Raw genomic sequence first — 13,999 nt, 5'->3', positions numbered from 1 at the left:
AGAAAATGGACGGGTGACGTTTTCGGGTCGGGACCCTTCTTCAGACTGATAGTAGTGGGTAGAGTAAATTAGACTTAGATTGTAGTAGAGAGAGTACATCAGTAGGAGCAAAATCAGAAGGGGGAACTATCGTAGAAGTGGATGAAAGAGATGGGCGAAAGCAGAATAACTCAAGTTAACAGTACATTATAGTATAGCAGTGATTTGGTTCATCTTTAATCTTATTGCAAATACAATCTAACATCCGTGACATCAAAGTAAATGTTTCCCCATTTGGGCCTTTGTTATATAGAACTGATGGCTGGCATCAGCTGTTGAAGCAGAACATAAACCAGAGAATTAGTCAAATCTGTGCTTTATAACATGCCAGACGTGAACCTATAGCTTTTGTCCTTGAGAGGAAGTGCTGTAGTTTGTTTCTTTTATATTTCATTGTTTGAAAGGCTATGTTTATGCAACTGCATGCAATTATAGGCACTGGAAACTTAATTTGTTTTGTGATCATTGTCAAGTGTCTTGACAATGATCGAGAGTACTGAAGCATACAAATACAAAACCATTACAATAACTCAGGCCAGTTCCCCCCATATCAGGTTTCAATACAAAAGCCCAGGAAAATCACAGAAATTCAGTAACCATTGTCATAAAAGAATAATACAATTGCTCATTGATCATAAATCAGTCAGTCATTTGCAACATTAATCGTTTCAAATTAGTCGATACATCTTTATGATTGGGATATTAGGAAGAATGAATTCCAAGTGCACCATCAAACATTAACTGTTTAATTGTGGTTTAAAGTGAGTTTAGGTATTAATAAAACTTTTTTTTTTAATTATCATTTATAGCCAAACAAATTCCACAAACTCAACTAGGCTCTTCCAAAGCAGATCTCATTCAACTATTACTGTATAGCAATATCTACCTGTTGTAATTGCTTGAATATGACTAATTTCCTGGCATGTTAAAATATCGACTAGTGATGCAGTTGAAAAGAAATTAGTCTTAGGCAGCAGCAGAAAGCACACAATTAAGAATCAGCCTGTCAGATATTATTTGATCCAATTACAGTAGAAAATCTGGTAGAATGTACAGCCACCCACTGGTTTACATTGGCTCATTTTGTGCTGCTGCATATGACCAACACGCATCCAATGACCAGATGGCTGAAGGCTATTGCCCAACAGAAAATAGAATGGAAACAGCAGTGAAGTCAAAAGCAAAAAAATGCACATACTGGAAAAGTGAAATAAAACTAGAAAATATTCAGTTATCAAGCAACATCTATGGAGATAATAACAATGTCAACACTTCAGATTGATGACCTTTCATCTGATAACGGATAACTAATTATAAATCTGAATCATTAGCTTTCTCTCTCCACAGTTGCTGCTTGGCCTGGAAACTAACAAGTTAAAAATATTTCAATTATATTGTATAGAATATTGGAGATAATGGCGACATCTTTTGCCTGAATATATTTTGCATATTAATTAAATCTGCTGATAAACTTAAATTATTGTAGAAAAAATGAACCGCAGATGCTGGTCTAAGCCCCTGTCCCACTTTCACGACCTAAACCGCGACCTCTGACGACCTTAAACGACCTAAGAAAAAAATCAAGGCCGCGGTAACCTACGACCTCCTACGACCTTCCACGACTATGTCTACGACCTCCTACGACTATGTTGAAGACCTCCCACGACTATGAAGAAGACCTCCTTCGACTATATTGAAGACTGGCTTCGACCATGTACGCTTTACTGCTGTTTGCAGTAGCCCTTTTGCTTCAGCAGACTTTTAAGAAAGGCAGAAGGGGAAGAGCAAGGATGAAGAGGAAGCACAAGAAGAGGTCTCAATGGGTGAATGGAGATGATGTGATGGACTGTCCCAGTACACCAGATGACTGGAAGAGACTGGAGCTGGGCTTTGACAAAAGATGGAACTGTAAGCACACATGTGGGGCAGTGGATGGCAAGCATGCTATTCTTGTCCCTGTCCCCCTCATTTTCCTTTTCATACAGGATGGCATTCTGCTGGAACCATTCCTCAAGGTCCCCCTTCTGCTACCTGGAGAAGATGTAGGGAAAAACCTTCCTCCAGCCCTCCCTCACCACCAACATCTGCCTCTGATGCTGTGTCAGACACAGGAGAAATGAGGCAGTGAAGGATGGGGTGGTGGTGGGGACATATACTACCACCCTGGTCTCCTCCTCCAGGGGTCTCTCATGCACGGCTACCTCCTCCTGCACTATCACCTCCTGTGGCATCACCTCCTGCCACTCCTCCTCTTGGGTGGGCAACACCTGCATGGCTGGTTTTTTTGTTGGGTTGTGCCCTTCCCCTGCGCTGCTGCCTTTTTGGTGCCATCTCTAAAACACAACTCTCCTCTTCCAAAAACTCTCCAGCTATGAATTAACGTGCCTTGGAGTGACAGAGGTGACGCTCTGCTGTTTAAATAACCTTTTTTTTCTACTGACCTTTTTTTCACCCCGGAGCTATTACCTTCGACTGCCTCTGACCACCTACGACTACCTACGACTAACATCACGACCTACTACGACCTACCTACGAGTAAAAAGTATTGATTTTTTCCATGCCGACCTTTTTTTTTACTCGTGGACATTTGTTATCAGGCTAGAAAAAAACCCATGACCTACTTGATGCCACGAGTACACGGAGACCACTCACGACCTGCTACGCCCTGCTACCATCTTGTGGTGACCATGCAAACTCGGTAGAGGTCGTGAATTAGGTTGTGAAAGTGGGACAGGGCTTTAGAAGGGTCCATTTCCGAAAAGTCACCCGTCCTTTTTGTCCAGAGATGCTGCCTGACCCACTGAGTTACTACAAAACTTTGTGTCTATCTTTAAATAATTATTGTTTCCCTGAACTTTCATTTTTAGCTATACTGTAATTGGCAGCTTGTTCATCAAACAACAGGAAATAAAATCTCATTCATCTACTAGATTCTTGATTCATTGGCATCCACAAGTTTGGTTCTCATACCCAAGAATGTCAGAGTCTCTGCCATTTCCTTCCTTACATCCTTTAGCAGCTGAGAAATATTTCATCCGGGCACAGTTGCCTTCAAAGGTATTCGGAATGAACTGCCAGGATCAAGACTGCTAATGGAATAGGCGACAAGACAGCATTTTGTTTTTAAGAGATGGTGTGCGGGATACCTGTGCTAGACTGTCCCTGCCGTGGCTGGTACTTCACCAAGAACCTGGTGAAAACTACTTGCCAAACCCCCAACCCCCTTGCTTCCCAAATGCTGAGCTGGGAACCTAGGTCCTTGGACCCTGCCACATACCTGTGTCCTCCGCTGCCACTCTTGTAGCAATGAATCACTAACAGCTTGGTGTGGAGAGGCTGCCTGCCAGAGCTGGTGCTGGGCAAACTGGTATAAGCAACCCTGCCACTCAACAATGAGATGTGGAGTTTGGGGCCTCATCGCGCTTGGTGTGGTGAGTGCAGGCCATTGCTGGGGTCTACAGCAGTTTGTCAATCTCATGGACTCTCTCATCACAAATGGGATAAGCAATTTCTTCAAGTTTCCCTTCATTTTACACACCATCATTATGTGAACCACAAATCACTAGTCCTAGATACAAAAGATGGAATTACAACCTCACAGCTACCATGGGAATGACAAAAAGGAAAAAGAAAATCAGCTATTGGAAAAGAGCAACAAAAAAGGGGATTTAAGGACATCATAAACATCCCAGAAAAATGTTAAGGATTTACACATCAAGCTTCTTGCTGGTTTAAGGTAATATTATAAAACTCCTTTTTAACAAATATCTTCCAGTCATCCAGTCCAGGCTAGTGGAATCAAGGGATATGGGGAGAAGGCAGGCTCGGGTTCTTGATTGGGGATGATCAGCCATGATCACAATGAATGGCGGCGTTGGCTCGAAAGGCCGAATGGCCTCCTCCTGCACCTATTTTCTATGGTTCTATCCGTATTAGTTTGCATGCAAGAATTCACTGTCACCGCCAATGCAAGGAAATGCTTTATCTCCCAGGCTGGCACTCAGAATCAGAAGTGTAGGAAAGAACTGCAGATGCTGGTTTAAACCGAAGATAGACACAAAAAGCTGAAGTAACTCAGCGGGACAGTTACTCCAGCTTTTTGTGTCTATACTGAGAATCAGATTGTGCTTGTGATATTAATGATGATTATTTTTGGTCATATCATTTAATCCTTAACTTTTTTTTCTATACCCTATCAACCAGCTACAACCAAACAGTCATAAATTCAAACTAAAAGCCATGAGTTGCCAATTTATACTATTTATATTTTAATCACAGTCACTTCTGAGAAAATCATTCCAAATATTAACTGCTTTCTGCGTAATTCTGAATTTATTTTTAGGTCTCATCTTGCATAGCCATGGGTGAATAAGGCAGATATAATGAGTAAGAGGTATGTTAAGACCATAGGCCACTGAGAGTTCACAAGTTCTAGGAGTAGAATTAGTCCATTCAGACCATCGAGTCTACTCCACCATTTAATCATGGCTGACCCCTGCCTCTTAATCCCATTTTCCTGCCTTCTCCCCACAACCCTTACCACTGGTTCTAATCATCTACTGGCTTGGCCTCCACAGCTCTCTGTGGCAATGAGTTCCATAGATTAACTACCCTCTGACTAAAGAAGTTCCCTCCTTTCCCTCCCTCCTTCAACCATTTACACAGATTTGCATCTTTGTGAATTAATCATTGGCAACATATTTTACATAACAACCAGAATAATTGAGCAGCAAAACTGACACTGAACTCTCCAGCATACTGTTTGGCAAAAAAAAACGATATTGAAAATTATTTATTCAATTCTGTGTTCTTTGAAACAAGCTTTCAGCATTGAGAGATTATCTTTCTCAATGAAGTAACATTAATGCTATTAATTTGTTATAGGTCATATGTGTTTTCACTACTGAAACCTGATTGTAACATTATCAATATTAGTAAAGGGCTGGAATATGGTTAAATGGACAAACATGCGGAATTTGTTGTGCCAACCTAAATTGTTTGCTATAAAGATACTGAGAGGATTTTCTTTTGCACATTTTGGAACTCCAAGCAGCGAAGATAAAAAAGAGACTCTGTACCTTTAAAATGTCTCAATGAAAGGTTTTGCAGCAATGTTATTAACTCCTTCATAATTGGGTATACCTTTACATGACCCCAACTCAATTCAATATTACTCTACTGAACAAACACAATGAATTTTTTAATAAGCGATTTATAATCAACGGTAATACCATGCATCAGAATGCACAGAGAGACTAAAAAAAACATGCTGCCAAGCTCACACAATCAGTTTCAGCCAAAACCTGTACTCTGACAAAGTCACTGAAGCCATGGCAGAATAAGGAAATGGTTTTCTAACATTTCTCATGATATATCTAGGAATCAATTACTACAGTATCATACTTCTTGTTTTTTTTAAGGAAGGGATAATATCTCCCCACTTTCAAACTCAAACAAAGCAAATTATCTTACTTTGGAACAAATCTTCAAGAGATTTGATAAATTCCATTCTTAAACAAACCACAATCCCACATCCTTGCATCTGAGTCATTTTAATCTTGTGCATTTATCAATGAGGGTCAATTTTACCCACAATAAACTTTAAGGGAAAATATTAAGCTAAACAAAAGTAAATGGAAGCAAAGAATGTCTTGGGATGTAGTTAGACTCTTGTTTGTCAGAGATGGCTAATAACTGGTATAAGAATTCCTTGCCATTTATTGATTTAAGTTTGAATATTAATTGGTTACAAAGTGATTAAAATGGATTAGAACAATCAGATATACAAAAGCAGATATTGATTTTAAAAGAATACATTGGTTGTTAGGAGAAATTCCAACCATTTTTAAAAATCTGTTTATAGTCCAAGCACTGATTTATCTGCCTTCAAGAGATTAAATAAACTGTTAACTGTGATTGTGCGTGCATCATAAATTATGTATGGACTATTGAAAACAGGCAGCTAACTAAACTAATGCTTCCATAAAAGTATTTAGCTAATATTACATTTTACCAAAACACAAGTCAAGCAGAAATATTTTCTCTCTATTTTATTCCAAAGATTTATCATATAAAGTAGGCTGACAGACCTCTTGATAGAATATCAGAGTGCTAAACAGTCCCAACTCTTGGGATGTGAGATAGACACAAAAAGCTGGAGTAACTCAGCGGGTCAGGCAGCATCTCTGGAGAAAAGGAATAGGTAACTTTTCGGGTCGAGATCCTTCATTAATACAAGCATTTGGTAGATGCAAGGTGTACTTTGATACCATTTGAAAACATGTAATAACTTCTCCATGTGTGCAGACAAAATCCCTCATTCGTTATCACTAAAACAGATTTTCAGATACTTTCTTACACTGTTGTTTGTGCAACTCAGCCATGCATTAATTTTTATATTTTCCTGCATTACAAAAGTAATGGAGAAGTACTCCTTTGACAGAGAAGGACTGAGAGATCCTGAGGCTGCGAAATGAACTACATAAATGCAAGTTATTTATTTCTGTTAATCCATCAGCATAAAATGGAACCGTTGTCCAATGCCTGTTTCAATTCATTTACAGATTTAGCAGAACATGATAATAAGTGACCAGAGTAACCGGTGTTCCTGACTTGAATTTGTAAATGCTAGAAAATGCTTGCTTGTATAAGTTCTGACTAATGCTGAGTACATTTACCCTGATCAATAGTGTGCATTTAAATAGGACACCTATGGAAAAATAAATTCTATAGATCAATAACAGAAATTTGAATTTTCCGCTATTGATCTAAAATATTTTTCATGCACAAAAAACATTTGCACGCAACATACAAATGAGTGATTGTGATAACCCTCACAGCATAATAAAGGCTAGAAAATGATCAATATTCCAGTTTTTCATATCAAGGAAAACTATGGATTTGCTGCTGCCCGATAGGAGAATATTTCCATATGTAGGGCAATGTACACAAATGAGGTAGCTGATGGTATCTCCTGTAAATAAAGAGCAAAGTTCAAACAAATGCACATGGCCTAATACACAGCAACTGTTGTACATATGCCAAACCATGTAAAGTATTCACTGGAGACTAGAGCTATTTGGCGTCACTAAGTGCAATACAAAGGATCAACACCACTGGGACATAAATTACACAGTAAATTATTTTCAAAACATTTTATAATACAGGGATGTGGGTATAAGAGAATCAGGGGCTTAACACTGGTTTCTGGACAGGGTCCTTCCTATCTGGATACTTTGTCCAGTTCTAGACAGTGCACCTCACAATGGAGATATCGACCTTGGAGAAGCACGGTGCAGTTTTGAAAGAACAATTTTGTGCTAAAAGAGATGAATTATTTGTGGAAGCTATATAGACAAAGCTTGCATTACCTTAAAAGTGGTCTAATAAATGCCATGATTGATAGTAATAATCAACTTTTTTATGCCCAGAAATTAAACAATGATAAATATTTACCCTTTAAAGCTACAAATCTTTATTGTGAATTTCTTTTAATGTCAAATTTTAATTCTTCCTACTTTATACACATTCCCTCTCCTTCCTGCTCTTAATTTAACATTTCTCTCCTTTTTCTGATTATTTTTGTACCTGATTGGACACCGATTCCACATTTCTCAGTTCCTGCTCTATTTATTTTGCAAACCTTAAAGCACTTTTGTCAAGACTAGATCCATTAAACATCAAGCTCAGGGATGGCTTGTGCAGTTATCAGCTCGTTCTTCTATCAACTTAGTGAGTAAAATACTTGAAAATCTAAAATTCACGTGTGGAATTACAATGCTAGAATACAATTACAGCCTTATCTATTTGGAGATCAATTTATTTCACAAGCTATGTACAATAACAACCATTTTCAGCTTGTTTCACGCTATTCAAAAAGTGTAATCAATCACTTCCTGTGAAGAGCCTCGCTTATGACTACAAACACAATTTCCTCATCAGGGCTTTACAAAATGATGGACTACACTTGGCCCCCTGCAGGACCTATACACCAGGAGGTGCAGGTCCAGGGCCAGCAACATTATGGGGGACCCCTACCACCCCAGCAACGGACTGTTTCAGCTGCTACGGTCAGGCAAACGCCTCCGCTGTCATGCTGTGAAAACAGAGAGGATGAGACAGAATTTCTTCCCATAGGCCATCAGGACTGTAAACTCTTATCTCACCAGGGACTAATTTACTGTACTAATTTACTGTGGTGTTGTGTCTTTTGTAAAAAAATACTTTTCTAACATGTAAATACGGATTCTGTTCTATGCTGTTCTGTAGTTTTTGCACAATCCACAGGCATTGCCACTTTCATTTTACTGCACATCCTGTATGTGTATGTGACAAATAAAGTTGACTTGACTTGATATTGGTCCTCATGAAATACTCCTTTTGGAGCATGTTGTTTTGGGGTTGTGCATTATTGAGCACTCCTGGTATGGACCTATGCAGAAGCTCACAAGGTGAGTAAATTACTTTACGGTGACCTTGGCCACTATCCAGCCATGACCCCTCACCTTATCAATCAACTGCTTTGAAGCCAACTCCCTCCTACACTTGCTGATCGCTAGGCAACCCATAATCTCTTGATCTGTACCCTCTCAGAACTGCAATTTTCCTCGCCATTTTCACTGCCGCTGCCAACCCTCCGATGAAACCCTGCTCCCTTCCAATTTCCGAGACCCAGTCTTCCTTTAGCTGGTTTTAAATTATTCCCCATCTGCCACAGACACTGCAAAGGCCAGTCTCCTTAATGGCCTCCAATCACAGCCCCCCCTACAGACCCCAGCATATGACAGGCAACAAGAGCCATCTGATTTATAGTGGCACTTCTCCCTCACCCATTCCCCCAGTGCAAGCCAAGTCTCTAAAATGTTTGGTCTCAGTTGCAACTGAAGTTTAATGCAAGGGATCAACACACTTACATCATTCTAATACATTGCTGGTGAACTGTGGAGCGGAAATTCATTCCCAGTCATTGTGCTAAATTGCAGAATGATCACAGAACAGTAGAGCATGGCTGCTAATGAAATTCAGTTTGACCAACTTCAATGAACCTGAATTTGGAAAGTGTATGTCTCTTGCAGCTGCTCCTGTATTGCCTATACAACTGATATGAATTTCTACACTAATTCATCTTCAGTTCTTAAGATTTTACTAACATTAAAGGAAAGGGGCTTTCCTTTCAATTACAATTCAACATTCTGGGACTTAACCCTTTTTAAATCAAAGCAAATCCCTACGGAAGTAATTTAAGTCCCAGCCCAGTAGTCTGTGCCTCTCCATGAGTACCTCTTTGTATATTTTCCTACAACCTTTTTCACTTGTTTTGAGGCCTGTCAGTTGAGTGCTGGATGTCATTCAGTATTCTGTTCTCAATGCAATTCAGGGTCTCATTCTGCTCTGCTATTGCTAACGTCAGGGAGCATAATGGAATATCTGCAGACAAAGAGCATTGTGTTGGGAATTAGTTGCGTAAGCCCTTTCTAGTGTTTAGGATTTACAAGAACAATTGACCATTTTATTGCTACAGTCTTGGAAGAATGCTTCCATTGCTTAGAATCGCCAAGCTACTATGCATTAAAACATATTATAATGAGAAAAGGCATTTGAGTTATTGCAATGCCATTTCTCTGAACTGGCAAGAGTCTGACCCCAATTTGAGAAGCTTCATAAATCAAACCAAGTGAAGCCCAGTATCTGGGCAGCATCAGTAAACCTAATCTGGAGGTAGGGTCAAACTTTTTTTCCTACATTCCAGTGATCTTTAACCTCGCATCATAAAAGGAAAGCAGTTAAGCCTGCAACTGTATATGGCTAATTCTGTTTAACAGTTTTTGGTCTTGAGGGAATTTTCTGTGGTGAGGATTATTTTAAATAAAAGAATAAAAACATTCATTCAGAGAATTCATTACAAAAAACAGCCACACAAAAATGTTGCTTAATATTTAAATAAATTAAAGTTTTTTGTCATTTTAATAAGACTATTTCAGAATGACAATTACCTTCAGAAGTGTAGAAAATATAAACACACAGTTTAGTCCATATTCAATTCTGATAAATAATGTAAATTTGTGGCTTGCAATCCTATTTAGCAGATTGGACAGAAATTTTGGGTTGGGTATAATTGAAGGCAAATGAGCTGTGAAGCATGACCATTTGTGCTATTTGTTCCTGTAATGGTTTATTCAGGAGTGTGGGTAGACGCGATGGGAATTACGTTTATTCGATTCCGAATGCTTAGGTGGATTATAGATCCATAAACTATAAAGCTAAATGCAAGCACATGGATATGAGGTATCCAGAGTATTGGTGCAAGACAAACAAACAGTAAGTTAGTAACCAGGAACCCCATTTGGTCAGCCATAACATTGTGTGCTTTCAGGAGCCTGGGTTTGTCAATTATCAAAAGTCAACACAAAATGAAACTAGGATTTGAATGCTATTTTTAGAATAAAGAATAAGTTAAATTAATCTTAAAACTACTATTTTCCAAATTCAATTAGTGTTAAGGCAATTTAGTCTCATTTATAATACAGTGGGTTAAAGTTATTTTTCGGCAGGTATATGGGATCACAGACATTATTTAGAAATTGCCTTTCCTTAAAGAAATGTTTTAAACTTGCAACACAAAGAAAGATATGTAAACATGTGCGCTATTGGCAGTGAGGAATGTAAAATCTATTGAGATTCAATGAACCTCAAAAGATGTGGAAAACAAAAGCAATTTTGACAGATGATGTAAGATAGTTTCACATCCTACAAGCGTAACCTATTTACACTGTAACTCCGGTAAGTGTTTCATTTCTGATTACTTGATACAAGTTTAAAGATACATAAACCATATAGTTTTATTTATTATATCTAAAGCCATGCAGTTCTGGAGGTGTATTTTCATCAGAGAACTATGAGGAGATTGTGAATCCAAAACTGTCAGCAGCTTCTCAAAGTTCAGTTTTGGTTTACTTTCCCGTCAGTTATACAAGTCCCTTCTGTGGCTAATGCATTCTTGTCCTCTGTAACTTACACTGTGTTTATCCTGGAACCCAACCAACATCTCCCTCTGTGACCTAGGCAGTCTACCTTGTGTCTCTATAGTATCTATTTATTATGCTGCTCACTGCCGATTAAATGCTCAAAGTTACCGTATTCCTTCCAAGTTATTGATATCACTTAAAACCCAAAGACCAGAGGCACACCATGATTTGTTAAAGTTACAAAATGTAGAGTGTTATGAAGTTCACTGGATTATACAAAATTCGATGTTCAGGAATCCTAGTATTTGTGATACACATAACAATTTATTGCTGCAACCTTAAAACATGTAAGTTTAAACACTACAAAATATGACTTGAGAGCATGTGAACAAGGATCTGTGCAATAGGAACAAAACACAGCAAGATGCTCTGTTCAAGACGGAACTGCAGATGCTGGAAAATCTTAGGTAGACAAAAATGCTGGAGAAACTCAGCGGGTGCGGCAGCATCTATGGAGCGAAGGAAATAGGCAACGTTTTGGGCCAAAACCCTTCTTCACACTGATGGGGGGGGGGGTGGGGAAGAAGAAAGGAAGAGGAGGAGCCAGAGGGCTGAGGCAGAGCTGAGAAGGGGAGGAAACAGCAAGCGCTACCGGAAATTGGAGAAGTCAATACGGCAGCATCTATGGTGCTAAATGACACGCTGTTACTAGGCCCAAACAAGGGAAAAATGAAACAAGACAGTAGATACATAACAAGAATTTTACATTGGAACTTGAAATGGTTCAGTCTTCTGACTGCTGCAGTGGAGAATTTGTCATTCATTGCCATTTCATTTGGAAATGGGCACAGAAGGCGTCTTGCCTACCACATAAATAACATGTTAAACACATCAAATTGGGATGTGTCAAATCACAGGTAACTTCAGCAAAAGCCCACCAGGTACTTACAAGTGGGGCCAGAAGCCAGAGGTTCATTACTTTGATGACCATGGGAATTCATAAGAAATGTATTTTAATTACAGAAATGTTAGAACGTACACAAAGTTGTTGAGGCAAGAGGAAGCCTGAAAAAAACCATAAAGAGGAATAAAGAATTTAAAGAATAAATTAATGAGATAAGATGAAGAGGGGTAAGAGAAGAGTCATGTGAAGCACAAATGCAGGCATGGATGAACAAAGGAATGGCTAATATATTTGCTCTGAATATCTTTGTAACGTATGCCAGTGTCACGTCCACCACTAACAATATGCCAGCAATATGCAGCACTATTGATCTGCAATCCCCAGTCATTCAGTGCTGTTCACTAGTGATCATAATGTAAACTGCAAATTTAGTGTCACCAAATAAACATTAGATTTGATGTGCATTTCACCTGCTACAAAATGAAGGCTAAAATACAGACTGTAGAAAGGCAAAAGAAATAGTAATTCACTTACTGCCAAATACAACATGGTATATAAAGAGAAGGAGGCATGTCCTGAAAAGAACGACTTCCTGGAAAACAAAACAAAAATAATTCTTTAATCAACAGGCCTTTTTAAGCAATACGGCAAAAGCTAAGCACACAACATGACAAAACTTTACTTCCCAAAAGCTCAAAGTTCCCTCTGGCAAAGATCAACCTAGTCTCACTGTAGATACATTAAAAAAACAAAAACAAATGTTCCCCTTCTCTTTATGGTTGCCCACAAACAGGATCAGCCTTTTTGAAAGGAACTTCAAGATAGTGCATTGAAGGCGGTAGATTCACCTGGCTAAATCCTAGGTTTCAGAGAACTGTCTAATCAAGAGAGGTTAGACATCATGAGTTTGCATTCTTTGGAGTTTAGAAGGATGAGGAATGATCTTATTCAAACATACATGATTTCAAAAGAGCCTGCAGAGTAGATGTTGATTTGTTTTCATTAGTGGAAGAGTCATGAACAAGAGATCACAACTACAAGATAGGGGGCAGTTATTTAAATCCAAGTGCAGACATTTCTTCTCTCAGGGGGTTGTGGATGCCTGGAATGCTCTGCCCGTGTGTGGTGGAGGGTAGATTATTACATATATTTATCGTGGGGATAGATAAATATTTGATAGATGAACAACCTCAAGCATGCTAGAACTATGCAAGCGAGGAAAGTCGGCAAAGTCAAATCCATAACTTCGGGATAAGCATTAACTCAGAAGAGTTGAGAGCGTCATAGTCAGCCAGGATCATAATAAATGGCAGGGCAATCTTAGGTGTGTGGCCTACACCTGCTCCTATGTTCTTGTGTTTAGAGGTGATCAGAGTCTAAGAGACAGCTGTGGTGTTCAAAGAGGAACTGGATGGATACTTGAAAGGAAACAAAGATAAGGGCAATAGAAAGAGGGTGAGTAAGCGAACTGTACTTGCATGGATTTAGTATACACTTAGTGGGCTGAATGGCCTTCTCAATTTCCCTTCTGGGATAAATAAAGTTCATTGATACTGTAGTTCTATCGTATTAATGCTGTAGTTCTATGATTCTATTCCAGGCTTATGTGGCTCTATTACTAAAAAAGCACCAGATATGTTGAGACAGGACCTGTGTCATGATGTTTTACACACTAAAGTGCCTCTTCTGCCCTAGTATGCAGTACAGACTTAGCAATATTCAGTCATTTTACATCATGGATGAAATTCTATGGAAAGCATTCATATGATCTACTCACACTAAATTTAGTTTCCCTTTGAATGTTCTTGTTCATTAAATCAGAAATTGAAACAGGAGCCACACATTTACATTAAAAAATTGCAATGAAGCCTTAACGTTAACAAAAATCACACAAAGTATTTCACAAAGGCAAACAATGTCAAGAAATTCAACTGTTAATCAATATAACATGAACATTTTGCAATAACAACATAAATTATAATCAGTAGACTCCACTGCCTCTTGTAATCCGCAGAGTTTTATAACATTTTGAAATTGTATGCCGTGCTTTACATAAAATTACATCACTTTTTAATAAAATTGTATCATAACT

General features: G+C 38.6%; 1 protein-coding gene across 1 annotated transcript in view; it reads right to left on the bottom strand.

Moving 5' to 3' along the window:
* The window catches only part of plpp3 (phospholipid phosphatase 3), a 129,401-nt gene that overhangs the window by 36,321 nt on the left and 79,081 nt on the right, over positions 1-13,999 (bottom strand). Inside the window, exon 4 of the mRNA XM_033028689.1 lies at positions 12,442-12,499. Coding sequence (XP_032884580.1) covers positions 12,442-12,499 — 58 coding nt within the window. The remainder of the gene's footprint in view (positions 1-12,441; positions 12,500-13,999) is intronic.

This window comes from Amblyraja radiata, chromosome 10 (genome assembly GCF_010909765.2).
Source record: "Amblyraja radiata isolate CabotCenter1 chromosome 10, sAmbRad1.1.pri, whole genome shotgun sequence".
Classification (NCBI taxonomy): Eukaryota; Metazoa; Chordata; class Chondrichthyes; order Rajiformes; family Rajidae; genus Amblyraja; species Amblyraja radiata.
This window is presented reverse-complemented; position numbering and strand designations above follow the sequence as displayed.